Source organism: Hyperolius riggenbachi, chromosome 5, assembly GCF_040937935.1.
Source record: "Hyperolius riggenbachi isolate aHypRig1 chromosome 5, aHypRig1.pri, whole genome shotgun sequence".
In the NCBI taxonomy this organism is placed as follows: Eukaryota; Metazoa; Chordata; class Amphibia; order Anura; family Hyperoliidae; genus Hyperolius; species Hyperolius riggenbachi.
In genome coordinates, this window is record NC_090650.1 from 394,012,000 (window position 1) to 394,030,811 (window position 18,812).

The 18,812-nt window shown below is 43.3% G+C and overlaps 1 protein-coding gene across 49 annotated transcripts in view; it reads left to right on the forward strand.

Moving 5' to 3' along the window:
- Nucleotides 1-18,812, forward strand: part of RIMS2 (regulating synaptic membrane exocytosis 2) — an 816,797-nt gene that overhangs the window by 667,079 nt on the left and 130,906 nt on the right. For 34 of the 49 annotated variants that reach the window (XM_068237786.1, XM_068237812.1, XM_068237768.1 and 31 more), the window contains 2 exons: nucleotides 9,311-9,343; nucleotides 17,147-17,182. The exons of 8 other annotated variants lie outside the window; for them this stretch is intronic. In XM_068237786.1, coding sequence (XP_068093887.1) covers nucleotides 9,311-9,343; nucleotides 17,147-17,182 — 69 coding nt within the window. The remainder of the gene's footprint in view (nucleotides 1-9,310; nucleotides 9,344-17,146; nucleotides 17,183-18,812) is intronic. 7 more of the 49 variants (XM_068237820.1, XM_068237774.1, XM_068237799.1 and 4 more) reach the window with 4 other exon arrangements.

The following is an 18,812-nucleotide window of genomic DNA, read 5'->3' on the forward strand; positions in this document are numbered from 1 at the left end:
CCCAAATAAAATCATAAGTAGACATGGTGGGCAGAATCCTAATTGTTCCCACTTGCATGTAAATTGTGGGTGGCTTGTACTTGGGACAATCAAAACTGGCAGGAAGTGGAATTCTGAGGCGATCATTGGCCAGCTGTAATTGTAGATATTCCTAAGTAGTTCTGAAACATTTCTGTTCACAGCGATACTTATAAGTCTTTTTATGGGCGTTTTCAGGACTTAAGGTGGCCAACTGGGCATACACTGCTCGATTTTTAATATAACTGATAAGTTAATTGAGTGGATCAAAAATAGAGTTGCCATTTTGATGTAGAATCGATTCTTATCGGCCAATATTCGATTGAATTATTAATATGAATCACTCGAGTATGTTGTGTTATTTCAATCGATGGAACAAGATCAGAGAGCTTTTTCATTATGTGTTCGATCGACCTTTACTCAATCTGATTTATCAGGGTGCTTATTTTGTCATTGAAAGTAGCCTCCGATCAATTAAAGGTGGAAAACGGGAGCAAAAATCAACCCCAGTGTATGGGCAAAAAATCAATTCATGTTCGATTGATTCATTTATTTTGAATCCGTTCTAAGAATTGATAGGTCAATCGATCGTCCTATAATCGACCAGTGTATGGTCAGCATTAGATAATGAGAAATAATGTAACCCGCACATTCGTTGAATGGTAGTATTGCTTGAAGGTTATTGATTGAGCTCTAGAAATTATGAGCGAAACGTATATTAAAGGGGAATTCCACCCTCCCTGACACTTAGCTCTGCACACAGTAGGGCTGCACGATTTCTCGGTTTTAAACCGAAACCGCGGTTCCTGTGAAGACGATCTGGGGATCGTCTGTATCCGGCGGTTTTTGGTTTTAAATGAGCGGGGGCGGGAGAGGCGCGTCCAGTGCAGAGCGGCACACAGTTCTAGGTAGATACGCCGTACGGGACTCGAGGGGCGGACCCAGTGGAAGAAGCAGTGCATATTTATGATGCTAATGAGCCGGACAGCGGAGGGAGGAGAGTCCAGTCCGGAGCGGCGCTTCACACACCGCTTCACCAATCGCTGGATAGCAATGGAATGACGGAGGCGGTAGGCGGAGCTGTACGCTCTAGTATCCAGCGATTGGTGAAGCTGTGTGTGAAGCGCCGCTCTGGACTGGACTCTCCTCCCTCCGCTGCCCGGCTCATTAGCATCATAAATATGCACTGCTTCTTCCACTGGATCCGCCCCTCGAGTCCCGTACGGCATACTTACCGGTACCTACCTATACTGGGCACTTTACTAGCTAAACTGGGGCACTACCTATTCATACTGGGCACTATACTAGCTATACTGGGGAACAATACTGGGGCACTATACTAGCTATACTGGGGCACTATACTAGCTATACTGGGGCACTATACTAGCTATACAGAGGCACTATACTAGCTATACAGGGGCACTATACTAGCTATACTGGGGCACTATACTAGCAATACTGGGGCACTATACTAGCAATACTGGGGCACTATACTAGCTATACTGGGGCACTATACTAGCTATACTGGGGCACTATACTAGCTATACTGGGGCACTATACTAGCTATACTGGGGCACTATACTGGGGCACTATACTAGCTATACTGGGGCACTATACTAGCTATACTGGGCACTGTACTAGCTATACTGGGGCATACTAGCTATACTGGGGAACAATACTGGGGCACTATACTAGCTATACTGGGGCACTATACTAGCTATACTGGGGCACTATACTAGCTATACAGGGGCACTATACTAGCTATACAGGGGCACTATACTAGCTATACTGGGGCACTATACTAGCAATACTGGGGCACTATACTAGCAATACTGGGGCACTATACTGGGGCACTATACTAGCAATACTGGGGCACTATACTAGCAATACTGGGGCACTATACTAGCAATACTGGGGCACTATACTAGCTATACTGGGTCACTATACTAGCAATACTGGGGCACTATACTAGCTATACTGGGGCACTATACTAGCTATACTGGGGCACTATACTAGCTATACTGGGGCACTATACTAGCTATACTGGGGCACTATACTAGCTATACTGGGGCACTATACTAGCTATACTGGGGCACTATACTAGCTATACTGGGGCACTATACTAGCTATACTGGGGCACTATACTAGCTATACTGGGGCGCTATACTGGGCACTATACTAGCTATACTGGGGCACTATACTAGCTATACTGGGGCACTATACTAGCTATACTGGGGCACTATACTAGCTATACTGGGGCACTATACTAGCTATACTGGGGCACTATACTAGCTATACTGGGGCACCATGCTAGCTATACTGGGGTAACTATACTAGCCATACTGGGGCAACTAAACTCCCTTTACTCGGGCAACTATCCTAGCTATGCCGCCACACCCAAGCCCCCCCCCCCCTCCCCCCAAAACCCGCTGTGCACGGCACTGTACACTACACTAGGATGCCATCCATCCCTCCCCCCCCCCCCCCCCCCCCCGGTTCCCAGAGAAAAAACTTGGTCAGAAAGTGGTCCCTGGGCCGGAAAAGGTTGGGGACCCCTGCCGGACGCCACAGTCCACACACTATTGTTCAAGCTCAGGGGTACATAGGGAATTTAGTGCTAAAGCTTGTTTTGCAAAAAATCGTGAAAAAAAATCGAAATCACAATTTTTGACAGAAAAATCGCAATTTCAATTTTTACCCAAAATCGTGCAGCCCTAGCACACAGTAGTTACAAATTAATGTTAATAAAAGTGTGCATCTGTGAATTTTCAATACAGAGTGTTAGCGCTTTTTTTGTAGCCTGGCATCTGTACCCTTGTGTTTCTGCATAGACAGCCAGGCATTTCCTTTTCCTGTATTGAGTAATCAGCTGCAGGAAGACTTGTTAGTTGTTTTACACACCCGCACTAATTGAGGGATCTTCGGCTTGAGCACTCCCATGATGCTAGACCGCTAATTTAGCACTACACTTTACAGCATTTTTAGCCCATTCGTTTTTCAATTGGAGTAACGAACATCAATACAAATTTCAATGAAAACTCAATCAGAAATGGTGTTAAATTTATGGACAATGTGTGCAGGGAGGGTGGTTGCTGTGAGAGATCAGCCACAGAATAGGGTTGTACTGTGTTGGTTGTCTTAACTTTGTAGTCATTTGATCAACTTTTAAACAGATTTTTTGTCAAAACCGTATACTATTTGTTACTCCCAGGCTGGTTTCCAATCAGGGAGTTATGAAATTGTTTATTGGATCAGGTGGCCAACGCATACTATATGGATAACCATCCAGATCATGGTGTGCAGGTTGGGTGTTTGTTTGCTCAGAATCAAGGCATATCATTTGCAGAGCTAACCAGCAAGCAATGTTTTACAACAAGGGTGAAGTTTCCCTTCAATAAAGCCATAGTTCTTTACATATCCATATGCTGGTACCATTCTGAGGAGTGATTGGCTGTGGAATCTCCGAGGTACCAGTCAGCAGAAAGCTTTTTCTCAACTTGTACTGGAAACAACTCCTCCTTGTTTGTTTCATTGCCCGTCTCCTCAGACAAGCCCATCTATTGAATTGCTGTTAATTCACACTTATACCCTCCTTCCTGCACTCAGCTGGCCTTGTGGAATGATTTGTCAGAACCATTACAAGCATGCAAGTGCATAAATGGTAGGAGAGGACACTCTACAATCGATCTAATCATGTTTTCCTTTTAGTCTCCCTATGATCATTATATTCAGTATGATTTTAAGCATTAGCTGCGGAGGCTTTTTATTTCTTAGCCAGCTGGCTGATTCAAGGAGTCAAAAGAATCGATCACTTTGTCATTATCATCTCTTGCCCCAACATATGCAGTTATTCCTTTCCTCAGTAGATTTCTATTAAGCCCATCTATTGATTTCCAATACAATCTATCGACACTGAACATGCCATTTAGGGGAGGAGGCGATCACTACCCAATCAAATTCCAATGGGATAAGGATTAATACATTTTTCATGTTGGATCAAAATTGACCCGTGTATGGCAAGCTTGACAATCACGTGCTGTACTGCCAAACCGCTTGTGTGATTGTTTTTTTTTGTTCATTTATTGCAGTTGATAAGTTTGATCAAACACCTGAGATGGTTTGTTTTTGCAGGATTCAGTGTGACTGTAAGCAAGGAGGAGAGAGTTCTCCTCACTGTAAGAGGTTTATAAATTAATATAATACATCCATTGATGTGGCATTGGCCAGACCAACTGTATCCTTTGCTGGGGAGACTTGTGATTTTTATTTTTTTTTACACAGATATTACTGTTTTTTTCCAGTATATGAGACATACTTAGTCACTGCGTTATATTTGCCAAATTCAGGGAGTCCCCAATTTACTCTGATATGAAATTGTCCCCATGTTCTCCTTCGCCCCCCTTGTATAGATAAAAGCTGTGGCAGCACATATCACACCTCATACTTTGGAGCCCATGGCGATCAGAGACCTCTCCTCTCCCTCACTGTTCCCCTGATGCTGGTTGTATGTAATGACACAATCAGCAGAAGCCAGATTTAGGGGAACAGTGATGGATAGGAGAGGTCTCTGATTGCCACAGGCTCCAATGGATGAGGTAAGAGATGCACTGCCACTGCTTTTATCTATAAACGGGGGATCAGAGGGCACAGGAGGACACATGGGAGACACAGGAGGACACATAGGGACACAATAGTTGAGGGGAAAACATCTCCAAGATGCTCCTTGACCATTGACACGCCAGGTTTAGTACCAGGTTTAGTATATTTTTTCCCTGGTTTTTGTCCTCTAAACCTAGTTGCGTCTTATAGTCCGGATTGTCTTATAGTCCGAAAATACGGTTCTATCAGACAGCAGCAAGTGGGATAACCTTATGGGCAACCTGAAGTAGGGAAAAAAGGTTTTTACAAATTGTTATACCAGACTGTATTTCCGTTTTAAGGCGTCATTCACATGCACAGCTGGGCGCTTTTCGTTCTGGTAGTTTTCCAGTTAACACACTGTTGCTTGGCCGTTGTAAAAACAAGCTCTGTAACCATCAGGCACTGCTCTACCGGATGGTGTTTGTTCAGCATTCTTGTTACTGAACGGCCAAAAGAAAAGCAGTTCCTCTCATTGCTTTCATTGACATTGCCAGATTTAGATAAATCTAACATATGGGGTGGCAACTCTGAATGTGCCAAGCCATTGGGCAGAGCTCAATTACACATGATGGTTTATTGAGAAAACCATTCAAGGAGTAAAGGGCGAAGTACCCAGTTAGCTACTCACGCTAACCAACCAGAATGACTCTTAGGACTCTAAATCGTATTTTATCTATCCAAATAATGCTGCATTCAACAAATCAGTCCACAGAGAGAACATTAGTAATGTCACAGGGACATCGGAAAAATAGCCTTTATGCTTTATTCTTCGGATTACTGCCTAGGCATCAGGCAGGAAGTGATGTAATGCACACTACAGGAAGCCAGGCAGTAATGAAGACCTTCCAGAAGTTCTCACTTTCTTCTTAATATTAAAAGAAACCCTGATATTATTGCTCTCTTTTTTATACGTTCAATTTGTGGACCATATTATGAAAATCATAGCCGCTGTAACCCTTCCCCACTCCATCTTAATCTGAAAAAAAAAGATTGTTCTCAGATGTTTTGATCCCCTTTAACCACTTTACTGCCATTTGTACAAACTTTTGCCGGTTTTGCACCTGCCCATTGCGTTTGCAGTGCTCTGCCCCCATCGTACTGCAACGCAAAAAACAGCATTCATATGACCTTGCAGGAAAGTGCTCTGACAGGGTGATATGCATAGCACTGCACACCCTCCCCACAGGATGTACTCCCTGCTGGACAGGAAGTACTTCACTGGGGATACCGGGTTTCCTCGTCGTATTTCCATCTTATTTCCATTTTCAGCGTCGCCCATTGACTTACATTACTTCTTCCACCTCTGCATTTCTATCCTAAGGGCAACAAATAAACTGCAAAAAAAGAAAAGTTAAATTGAGCTGAACCTCCTATACCAATCACATACTCACCAAAGAAGAGGGAAGACTCTGGACCCTAATGAGGCTTCCCTCACTATCCTCTGGTCCTCCATTGCTGGGCACAGGCTCTCTTAAAGCGGACCCAAACCAAACATTTTTTTAAATCAAAATATTTCGTTGCACCACTCTGACACATACAAAGATAAATAAACACTTCTTCAAACCTATGAGCATTTCAGTGCATGCTTTTCACCCTTCTCTTTGCATAACTAGGGTTATACAGGTGGCAGCCATTAGCAATTCTTCCATTGCCGGACACCATCTACTCCACCAGTTTGCCGGCAAAATCCCGGCAATTTGAAAGGAAGGGGAGGGGTTCCTCCAATAAATGTAAAATATTTTATATTTGTCATCATGCAGCTGAAAAAAGGCTGCTATTTATTATTATAATTTAGAAAATAGATTTTATTTCTGAAATCTTGTATTTTTAATTTGGGTCCACTTTAAGATTACCTGCAATGGCTTGTGGGGAATTTGGTTAGGGCCTTTTCATTCCCATTTACATGAATTTAAATGTCTATCAGGTCAGTTAAGTGGTCATTTGTGATTTTTTTTTTTCCCCCGTTTCTGCTAACTTCTTTGTCTATTACTTAAAAGAGTCTTTAGGTCAGATTGAATAAAGTTTTCTTGAGCTATAGAGAATAAAGGCCTGTGCACACGGCTGTACAGAACAGTAGGTAGCCTGCAGGCTAGAGATCTGTTCTGTTGTATTGCAGGGAGGGAGGGGCCATGGAGCGCTGCAGGTGTGATGTCACATGGTGGGCGGGCTTGTGTGGCTAGGAGAAAGATATGGACTGTTGCTCAGCTGAATTGATCCATCAGGCAGGCTGCAGTACACACGCTGGCTGGTCATCAGAGGCGGTCATTATTGTCAGAGTTTAACTAGTGAGTGTATGGGCCTGTAGTGATCCAGTAAACTTCAGCTGTTTTGGGGGAGAATGTTTTACTGTCTGGTCGTAGTGGCAAATTCTGGCAATCTTTATCTGGGTCATATCAGAATAAAGTGAGGCTGCTGAAAAATGAGCCGATTAGTTGCAAAGCCATTGCAGATATGCGCAGCACAAGCAGCGAGAACTTGAATAACTCTGGGCCACCCTGGGTTTATTACAGGTAAGTTTGTACTGTTGGTACTGCATCTGTCTGCATTGTAGCAGGTCTAATTCACTAATTCCCCCCCCCCATATTTCTATTTGGGGGGGGATTAGAGAAGGGGGCTGTTGTAATAGAATTTCTTGAGAGAAACTATATACTAAGAGATAATCAAAAAAACAATTGATCAAATCAAATTGTTGCGGTTGCTATTTAACATTCTTTACCTGCTGGGAGATGATATTCAGTTCTGCGACTGTTCTCAGCAAAGGGAGAAACAAAAGCATTGAAGTTAGGCTGAAAAACTTCAGGGTACCTACAGAGATAATGTAAGTTTTGGGGTATCGTAAAGAAACCATTTAAACGCTCACAGAACAGTTGCCTTGTGTTTTCTGGCATTTGCTATTGTGTTAGTTCCTGTATCTCCCTCATGCTTCTGGTTGCCAGGGACACGCCCTCTAAGCACATGGACGGAAGGGGAGTGGCAGTTGCGAATGCGCTACGTGGCAGCGGTGAACCATTTGTGCGAATGCCTCAGTTTCCTTTTGTTTTACTGAAGCTTTTGATTTTACTACTGGTAGTTGACTTCTTTGCCAGCCCCAATCCAAATAAGAAGTGGATAGTGAATAATTATAGTGCAGGTAGTCCCCGACTTATGAACAGCCCGCCAAAGAGAACAGCACGAAAATAGGAACTATTAAAGGGGAACTGAAGAGAGAGTTATATGGAGACTGTCATGTTTATTTCCTTTTAGAAAATACCAGTTGCCTGGCAGCCCTGCTGATCCTCTGCCTCTAATACTATTAGCCATAGCCCCTGAACAAGCATGCAGCAGATCAGGTGTTTCAGTGGTTCAGACTTATAAGTCTGATCTGACAAGACTAGCTGCATGCTTGTTTCTGGTTTTATTCAGATACTACTGCAGAGAAATAGACCAGCAGGGCTGCCAGGCAACTGGTATTGATTAAAAGGAAATAAACATGACAGCCTCCGTATACCTCTCTCTTCAATTCCCCTTTAAGGAAAAAAATGACCCTACAGTTTTTAAGAAAATCCGTTTAAAAAAACTCAAAGAAAAATGTTGTTTTTTTAAACTCAGAAAAATGACATGTTGCTGCGGTACACTACTGTACACTAAACTAGCTGGGTGGAGCACCCGGCTAAAAGAGCCTGGGAAGAACACTGTATGTGCATACACATTTTACACATTTTAAAGCAAACCTGTGATCCAGCCCTGGATAAAGGGGGACATCAGGAGGTATAAAGGGGGACAGGGATCAGAGGTGGTACAGTGGGATACAATGGAGGCACAGAGGGGAGGTGCCACAAATAGAGACACTGAGGTGGCACATAGGGGGACAAGGAAGGCAGAGGGGAACAGCGGTTACACAGAGGGGGACATTGGAGGTACAGAAGACAGAGATAGCACAGTGTTCTGACTTAAAGGGGAACTGAAGAGAGAGGTATATGGAGGCTGCCCTGTTTATTTCCTTTTAATCAATACCAGTTGCCTGGCAGCCCTGTTGATCCTCTGCCTCTAATACTATTAGCCATAGCCCCTGAACAAGCATACAGCAGATCAGGTGTTTCAGTGGTTCAGAAGTCAGAATCTGTCAAGACTAGCTGCATGCTTGTTTCTGGTTTTATTCAGATACTACTGCAGAGAAATAGACCAGCAGGGCTGCCAGGAAACTGGTATTGATTAAAAGGAAATAAACATGACAGCCTCCATATACCTCTCTCTCTTCAATTCCCCTTTAAGAACGGATTTAGGTTAAGAATGAACCTAGCTCGTTCGTTAACCGGGGTCTACCTGTACAGTGTATTTAAAACTTACTGAGGTGTTTGTTTTGCGCACTATCTACAGTAAGTCAGGCGACAGGCTGTCAAGGGGCTTCAAGCACTTCCTCAGCAGATACGATGGAACTTGGACAAGTTAGATCTAAGGCATAATTACTTTGTGTGGTATATGTGGCAGAATCCAATGTGTCTGTCATGGCTTTTATTTCCTGTTCACTCTGTCATCTGTCTGCTTATAAACCTGTGCTCTGTACTTTTCTGATTGCTGTGCTAGTTCCTTGTGCTCCGCTGTCTGTCTGTCCTGTCAGTCACTCACGCCCATCTCCTTTGTCTCTGTCTGTCATTGCATGGTGTGCTCACAGAAGACTTGGATTCGCCAAGGAGACGAAACTCAGGTCTGTGTCTGCAATCTTCACTCTTTACTTGCAATTTTACTGTCTGTTCCTTGTATGTCTCTTTCCACTACAGAAGTCACAGGAAGCCACGCCCCTGATATCCCAGCCTGCCTCTGTCTTATGCTCTGACATTGATAAATGGTTTTCATATAGAGGTAACTTATTGCACAGGTGGCTCTGAAGACATTGCAGGAACTCTGAATTGTGCCACAATTTAATGAACTTCACAAACGTCCGCGTGCAGCAGAACAATGTTCCTCCTTCCAACAGTCCTGCTGCAGAAGTAATATACTTGTAATGCTTAAACTTATAGGGTAAACTTCACAGTGCATCAGAGACTTTCTAAATGCAAATGATGGTTATTAACGTAGTAGGTGTATCCCATTGTCTCCTAAGGCCTGATTCACACTACCACAAACAGAGCAGATGCTGAAGTGGTGCAGTAGGCGCATCTGCACAGGGAGCGTCGGGGTCTGCGTCATGTCATTCCAGTTGACAGTGTGAATGCATCCTATTAATAACACAGGATGCGTTCATCATCCATTTATCTACGTTCTGGGGCAATTTTTTTTACTACAGTGTGAACTGGGCCTTAAAGAAGTTATCATCCAAATAACCTAAAACAAGCTTTACTCACCTGGGGCTTTCTCCAGCCCCTTGCAGCTGACTGTCCCACGCCGACCGCTCCGCGCCGCTGTCCCAGTCTCCGTTCTCATTATTCAGGCCGACCGCGGAGTCGTCCTTACTACGGCTGCACGCAGTACTTCTACGCCTGCGCAGTTCGCTACAGCCCACGTGGCCGTGATTGACAGCGGCGCTTTGCACAGGCGCAGTAAGGCCGACCCGCAGTCAGCCTGAATAACGAGAATGGAGACTGGGACAGCAGCGGGGAGTGGAGTGTGGGGCAGTCGGCTGCAAGGGGCAGGAGAGAGCCCCAGGTGAGTAAAGCTCGTTTTAAGTGATTTGGCTGATAACTCCTTTAAAGAACACCTGTAAAGAAAAAAGTGCCCCTGGAGGGTACTTACCTCGGGAAGGGGTAGCCACTGGATTCTAATGAGGATTCCTCTATTCTCTGGCCAGCCGGATCTTGTGCTAGGACCCTGTAATAAATCTTTGTTGGTTGCTATGGGCAACAACACTACACCTTCGTTCGGCACCATATCACAGGAAGTGTGATAACTCGACTCTCATCACAGCAACAGCATAGGAGATAGAACTTCTTAGATGTCGTCAAAGTTTCAGGAGTTTATTCAGTAAACCGATATACAAATGCTTATCTCTACATGTTCGTTACACCTCTGAGAAGCAATTGATCTGTAGTAGGTCCTCTTTGCGTTACAGGCTCTTGGTCCATTCCTCTTTAATGGAAACCAGGCTTTCCCTTATGTTACATCTATACTACCGGTACGTGGCACTTAGGCCTATATACAGCATACAGTTAGATAAGATGACAAGACATTACAAAAAGAGTAGAAAGTGGAAGTCATCAGCCAGAAGTCAGAAGTAGCTCCCCTGGGAGCTCGTTAGCTCTTCTTATACTAACTCTAAAGAGTTAAATGTGACATCATCCGAGCAGGGACGGATCAATACCTCATCTCCTGCTATTGGCTGATAAGTGATATCATGACAAGCACCGTCTTTACTGCGCATGCCTTGGAAAATTCCATTTTCCAAGGAACTGTCGCCTTGTTCTGAGGAGGCCATTGTTTTAATGTACTTGTGAGAATATTTTCACAACAATGGCTCATGTTTATGTTGTTCGTTGCCAGCTGGTCTGGCCTCTGCACTGGATATCCCTGATACAGCCTTGGGAGTTCTAGTACAATGTTCTACTGAAAATCAGAACTGTCTTTATTTATCTCTAAAGGGCGATTCTGCACATCAAGTCTTCTAACTAACTCAGTTAAAGTAACTGAGGCCTACGAATTCAAGCATATAATATTTAAATTCTAACAGACCCCTGGACAAAAAAAAAAATCCTTGTTGCAGCTGCTCGCAGGCCCAGTAGCGGCTTCCCGCTCGGTCTTCTGTGGAAATATGTGGAACTAATCAGGTTTGGCTATTTCCACCAGAGACCCAGCAGGAAACCGCCAGTGTGAATGCCCGCACACCGACAAGCGGCCTACAAGAAGTTCTTCGGGGGTCCCAGCGCTGGATCCCCTCTACTGTGGAGCACAGTAGAAGCTTCTTCCGGATCCAGAGGCTATACCCCCTTCCGAGGTAGGCATGGAGCTAGAAGCAGGGTGGGCGTTTCCAACAGCTCTCACTCTCCAGCTGTTCCCTCTGCTGCTGTGAGATTAACTCTTTGTGACCGGCACTGCAGCACCACCGATTCCGATTATTATAAGACCACGCTGTAGCTGCAGTCTTGGCCACAAAAGATTAATCACTGGAGGTGAGGGTAGAAGTCAGGTGACCTGAGAGAGACCGGCTTTGTTTCCTTCCACTTCCCGTATGACTACTTCATGTGTGGGTGATGATGAGAAAGAGGGAGGAGTCTAGATAGTAGGAAGACCAATATAGATGTTAGACTACGTTTCCCTGTCTTACCATAAACCCATATATATATGAGATGATGATTTGTAGTTCATAGGAAGTCAAAGTGAGCCCAGGTACACTAATGACAGGCAGAGAGGCCATAAGCCTGTATACATAGGTACACAGCTATACAAAGGGGTTTTTTCAGTTCCAAATGTTCCGTTCTATACATAATACGTATACATTTTACAACTCAGCATGACTGCTGAGAAAGTTTCCCCTGTTCAGTTTTGGCTGTGGCTGGGGTTTAACCTCCCTGGCGGTTTATTTATTTTGCCAGGGAGGCTGCAATGGGGTTTTTTTTAAATTAAAAAAAAAATATTTCATGCAGCCAACTGAAAGTTGGCTGCATGAAAGCCCACTAGAGGGCGCTCCGGAAGCGTACTTTCGATCGCCTCCGGCGATGAGCGGCCTATCTTGTTTCGCTTTCCTCGTCGCCATGGCGACGAGCGGAGTGACGTCATGGACGTCAGTCGACGTCCTGACGTCAGAGCCGCCCGATCCAGCCCCTAGCGCCGGCCGGAACTGTTTGTTCCGGCTGCGCTGGGCTCGGGCGGCTGGGGGGACCCTCTTTCGCCGCGGCGGCGATCGGCAGCACACGCGGCTGGCAAAGTGCCGGCTGCGTGTGCTGCTTTTTTCAGAATGAAAATCGGCCCAGCAGGGCCTGAGCGGCGACCTCCGGCGGCATACCCCGAGCTCAGCTCGGGATTACCGCCAAGGAGGTTAAGAGTGCCCCCATATGTAGCAATCTTTGAGGAAGTCCCTGGACATTCTTATCACATCTGTGTATCATGAGGGTGCACAGATGTAGCAAGTTCTTTTTTTTTTTTTTTTAATAGATCGTGAACTGGTTAAGGGCACCGCTTTTGACATGGGAGACCAGGTTTCGAATCCTTGCTAGGGATTCAGTAAGGAGTTCAAGGCAAGACTCCCTTAGGGCCCATTCACAGATGAGCGGGAATCGCGCGATTTCCGCTCAGCACAAAACGCTAGCGGTTTTTAAAAACCGCTAGCCCATGTTAGCCTATGGCAGTGTTCTTACTTGCGTAACATGCAGAGTTTTGCCGGTGATTTGCAATCGCTAATCGCATGCATAGCACCGCTAATCGCGACCGCTCCCAAAACGCTGCAGTGTCCAGAGATTTTTCCGCGTTGATCGCCGGCGTTTTGCGGTTTTAGGTGTGAATGCGCCCTTACACTGCAGGGTGGCCTCTTGAGGGTCACCTATCTGCAATCTGCGCATCAGGTCTTACAAGTGGGGTGGCTTACACAGAGCACTGATCAGACCTGATGTGCAGAAAGCAGATCCCCTTTATGCATGTGAATAATCCTGTCACACAGAATGAAGGGCAATGAGTGAGGTATGGTAAAGATAGCAATTACCACAACACTAATGGTCATTTTTGCTGAGGCCAAATTGCCGCCAACAATTCCTGTGTGGGAGAAAAATGTCTGCTATATTTTGGGGGGAATTGTGCCCAAATCCCCATATTGGCTTGCCAGGGGCATTCGGAATGCAGATTAGGAGCTGCACTAGTGCTGTGTCCATCTGCGAGATGATGCGCTCCTTTCGCATCCCACTTCGTGTTCCATGTCATTCCCATGCTTCCTTCTTCCGGGTTGAAGGAGAAAGCATGCGAGTGACGCAGGACACAAATCGAGCGCATCGTCTAAGGCGGACATTTTGGGTAACCCCCCTCAGCCGCTTTCAGCCTGTTCTTATTAAAATTTTGATACTGAGTAGCTACATACTTCTAGCTACTTGGTATGATCACAACTATTTCAGTTATAACTGAGAGCAACTGATATAGTATAAAAGGACCCTAAGTCTAGTTTCTGGTCCTAGACTGCTAGATGGTAGCCGGTCCACCTCCACTGCAGACACGGCAGGGAACTTAAAGGATACCCGAGGTGACATGATGAAATAGACATGTGTATGTACAGTGCCTACCACACAAATAACTATGTTGTGTTCCTTCTTTTTTTTCTTTGCCTGAAAAGGTTAAACAATCAGGTACGTAAGTGGCCGTTCCTGTCTGAGTCAGGACTGGTTAAGAAATTTCTACTATAAAACACTTTCGTAGCAGAAAATGGCTTCTGAGAGTAGGGAAGAGATAAAAAAAATTCAATAGTTCATAGATTCTAGCTCTGGCATACATCAATGACTGTTTCATTGAGCAAAAACAATAAAACAGTAAACACTTAGATTTAAATATAAAATAAAAACTGTGGAATATCTTAAAAAGTCATTTTTAGGAAAAGGAGGATAGATACAATTGTTTATTTCATTAGATTTTCACCTCGGGTGTCCTTTAATAGCATAATCCCAGTCATAAATTCCCCTCTGCTCCAGTTTCTACGTTATTATAGCTAAGAACAAACACCTTTTTTTAAGTGCATGAAAAGGATAACCGATTAACTTTCATTTTCTCATGAGTCTTATCAGCATGCAGCAGTGATTTCCTTAGACAGCTGGGAGATTGTTCTTGATCTACAGCGTGGAGCTTCTTTGTGTAAACGGGAATAATAGGAAGTTGTGCATATAGGAAATGACAGTTTGGTACTTACAGATGAAACTGCATACATTATCATACAAGATGGCTGCCTCCATTGCAGCTGACAGTGGCTGGGAGAATTTGAAATTGTGGTTTCCACAGCAATTACAATACTTTGAGCCAAAGGCAGGTGGGATAACTATATAGCCAATAAGTGTTGTTTGTTGTGGGGCATCACTTTGTTTTTTTAGATGAAGTGCCCCATCTTTACTGCCAAAAATGAACCCTGCAAATGAGGAGGACATTGGTTATATTTCTTCATTGAGGAAAAAAAACATCCTGGAACAGCACATCTCTAACATTATTATTCACACCTTTGATTCTTCAGTTTTAAGCCAAAGTTGTAAAGTTGGATAAACTGAGTGCAATTTCTGTGCTTACCGTCCATTATGTCTCCATGCCTTGAATAATCATACACCTGTGCAAAGGTTCCAACAATGAGGAGCTGTGTACAGATGCTTCTTCTGAACACACCACTGATGGGGGCGGGATAGACGCATCTCTCACATATGTATGATTGGCTGGGTTTCTGTTGCTCAAGTTGGAACATTTAAAGAGACACTGAAACAAAAAAATAAATGATCATATAATGAATTGGTTGTGTAGTACGGGCAATTACTAGAACAAAAGGAGCAAAGAAAATATTCTCATATTTTTATTTTCAGTTATATAGTGTTTTTTATAAAATTGCTTAATTCTCTCATATTTGCAGTTTACACACTACTCCGCATTCTAAATGATTTTACAGAGTAGGACAGTGAACTATTGATCTGCCCTCTGGAGAGAAAAAGAAAATACAGTGACTGACAGTTGAGATAACAAGCTTCAGAAGACAGAGCTCTCTGCGACTTTGAAAGTCGTGGAGCTCAATCGCTCTTTTGCATAGATAACTGGAGTTTCTTAGCTCTTCATGTACTGGAAACAATATTAGACTTATATCTCTGCTCCTAATGTTTTATTTCTTAGCTGTACTGCACATACAAATCGTTATTGCATATATTTTTTTTTTTCGCTTCAGTGTCTCTTTTAGCACAAACCTGGAAACACGTAATGCCGACCCCACAGGTGTGAGGGCTAAGGAAGCTGCCATGTTTATTTCCATTTCTACAATACCAGTTGCCTGGCTGTCCTGCTAATCTTTTTGGTCGGTAGGGTCTAAATCACACACCTGAAACAAGCATGCAGCTAATCTTGCCATGTTTGTCATAAACATCTGATCTGCATATGCTTGTTCAGGGTCTGTGGCTTAAAGGCAGAGGATCAGCAGTACAGCCGGGCAATGTGCATTATTTAAAAGGAAACAAACATGTCAGCCTCTATATCCCTCTCACCTCGGATTCCCTTTAATGGGTGATGATTGATGATAAATGATCGAATGATTCTTTTGGTCTAATCGGATTGCTTATTTCCCCTCCATTGGTGGCCTGAACCCTCATTTCGAATTGGTCACAGTGATCTTGTTTGGGAAAGTGGATCAATAATGGGTACCTTTAGGCATGAACCCTACCTGCTGGAGGGGCAGCATAACTGTATAGTATGGATAGATACATAGTTTGAATGAAAAATAGACATCCGTCCAAGTCCAACCAGAAAAATAAATAAATAAATAAAAAACATGCCAAACCCACACATATGCCAGTTGATCCAGGGGAAGGCAAAATGCCTTACAAGGCCTGGGCCAATTCCTTAAAAGTGAAATATTCCTTCCCGACTCCAGATGGCAGTCAGATAAATCCCTGGATCAACTCTCCTGGCAATTACCTAATAATTATAGCCGTGGATGCCCTTCAATGTGAGGAAAGCCTCTAAGCCCTATTTAAATGCGCATATAGAGTTTGCCATAACTACTTCCTAAGGTACGATGTTCCCGATTTTAACCACTCTTACTGTGATGAACAACTGCTAAGAACCGCCTGCTAAGTACCAGATCCATAGCAGTTTCTGCTGCAGCTGGAGAGGGAATGCTTGCTGTTATGTGAATTGAATAGCAACACACAAACAACAAAAAATAACATTTGTAAATCGCTTTTCTCCTGTAGGACTCAAAGCGCGTAAACCTGACTCAGACCACACCCTCCAGGAAACAAGCGCAGGACACCATTGTGTATTGTGGAAACACGGCACACAGACCGGGACCTGGATACTGGGTGAACACTACCTAATAGGGATGATCAATGAGAGGCAAATATCTCTGCGTTCATGCAGGATTATGTTATTTTTTTATGCAAATATATGCAACTTGAAAATGAACCAATCAAGTCTCATTCAGGTGAAAATTGATTGGTCCATTTTCAAGCTGTATATATTTGCATAAACATATACATAAACCTGCATGAACTCAGAAATATTTGCATCTCATATCCCTACTACCTAATGCTACTATTTCAGGAGAGAAGAAAATGTTAGTTACACCAGAAACCTACATCTCTAGAGCTAATGATACGGGTTTCATTCCAGATAACCTGGAATTACGTATATGTTCTTATCATTTGTTCAGTTTGACTTATTTCAGCGTATCACCTGTGTGTTTTATGTTAAAGCATGGACTTTTATTATTTTGACATCCATTTATGTTTTCTTACCATCATTTTATGTTTTGTTGTGCTTGCTTATGACCTTTTTGAATTTTTTTCTTTTGTTTTGTGTTTTCATCATCGTTGCTTTCATCTCTGGCACCCCCATTATTTGCATCGTCTTCATATGTTTCTAGAAGAGGGGACCGTAGGACAAGTGAATGGGGATCCAGGTATGGGAGCTGTCAGTAGTGCGTGTGTGTGTAGGTGTGTGTGTGTGTAGGTGTGTGTGTGTGTGTGTGTGTGTGTGTGTGTGTGTGTGTGTGTGTGTGTGTGTGTGTGTGTGTGTGTGTGTGTGTGTGTGTGTGTGTGTGTGTGTGTGTGTGTGTGTTTTGCTTGGATATACTGTATACCAATGGGGTGAAACACCCACCAGTTTCATATACCTTTTCTGGGTTTCGGGACAGCTGCCGCTTTGGGACTATTTTTTATTTTGAAACTAAAGGCAATTAGGTTTTTTACAGACATCAGATGCTAACCATCCAGACAAAGCACCATTGGCTACTGTTCACCCCAATGCTGTCTGACCAGTGATCGACAGTTAGCTGCGCATGCTCATCTTCTGTCCTTCAGTCACCCTGGAAAAGTGACCATCATAGTGGCTAAACCAAGTGCAAATTGGGGAAAGACTTGGCTCATCTGTTGTCAGATTATTTGTACCTGAACCTTAATGGACCACTATTGCGAAAAATTGTAAAATTTACAATACATGTTAACATATATAGATAAGACGTATGTTTCTTCCAGAGTAAAATGAGGCATAAATTACTTTTCTCCTATGTTGCTGTCACAGTAGGTAGTCGAAATCTGACAGTACCGACAGGTTTTGAACTAGTCCATCTCTTCATGGTGGATTCTCAGCATGGCTTTTATTCTTTATAAAGACACTCCCTGAAAAGGATTTATACAGTGATGCTGTTCAGCCTCCCTGCTCACCGTACACTTTTTTTGACAGTTGGACAGAGCAACTGACATTCACTAAGTGCTTTTAAAACTAAACGAAACCCTGAGAATCCCCCATGAGGATAAGGGCTGGTCCAAAACCTGTCGTTTCTGTCAGATTTCTACTACCTACTGTAAGCAACAGCAACATAGGAGACAAGTAATTTATAGCTCATTTTACTCAGGGAGAAATGCACTTCTTATTTGTGTGTCTTTACATGTATTTTAAATTTTACAATTTTTGTGATAATGGTCCTTTTACACTTAATCAGTTGCTCTCAGTTATAAGTGAAAGACAACTAATTTTCAAAGTAATGTCCATGTTTTCCTATTGCTCAGTTCACACTATAAGCTTTTTCACAATACACTGCTATGGAGGCAATAAAAAAAAAACACATACTACCGCAGTAAGTGTAAAAGGATCATCAGAGCTGCTCTTGTAGTGTGAGATCTGTACAGGTTTGCAAAGCAGCTGTAATGGTTTTCAATGTATTAAAAATTTAAATAAAAATCTGATCAGGGGAACCTGAGGTGAGAGGGATATGGAAGCGGTCATATTTATTTCCTTTTAAAAAATGCATGTTGCTTGGCTGTCCTGCTGATCCTCTGACTCTAATGCCTTTTGCCATAGACCCTGAAAAAGAATATGCAGATCAGGAGCTCTGACTCAAGTCTTACTGGATTAACCATGTCATTAGTGCTGCTAGAAGATCAACAGGTTTGCCAGGGATTTGGCATTGTCTAAAAGGAAATGAATATGGCATGCTTACTTTGGGTTCACTTTAAAGAGGAACTTCAGCCTAAACAAACATACTGTCATTAAGTTACATTATTTGTGTTAATTAAAATAGAAAGGTAATA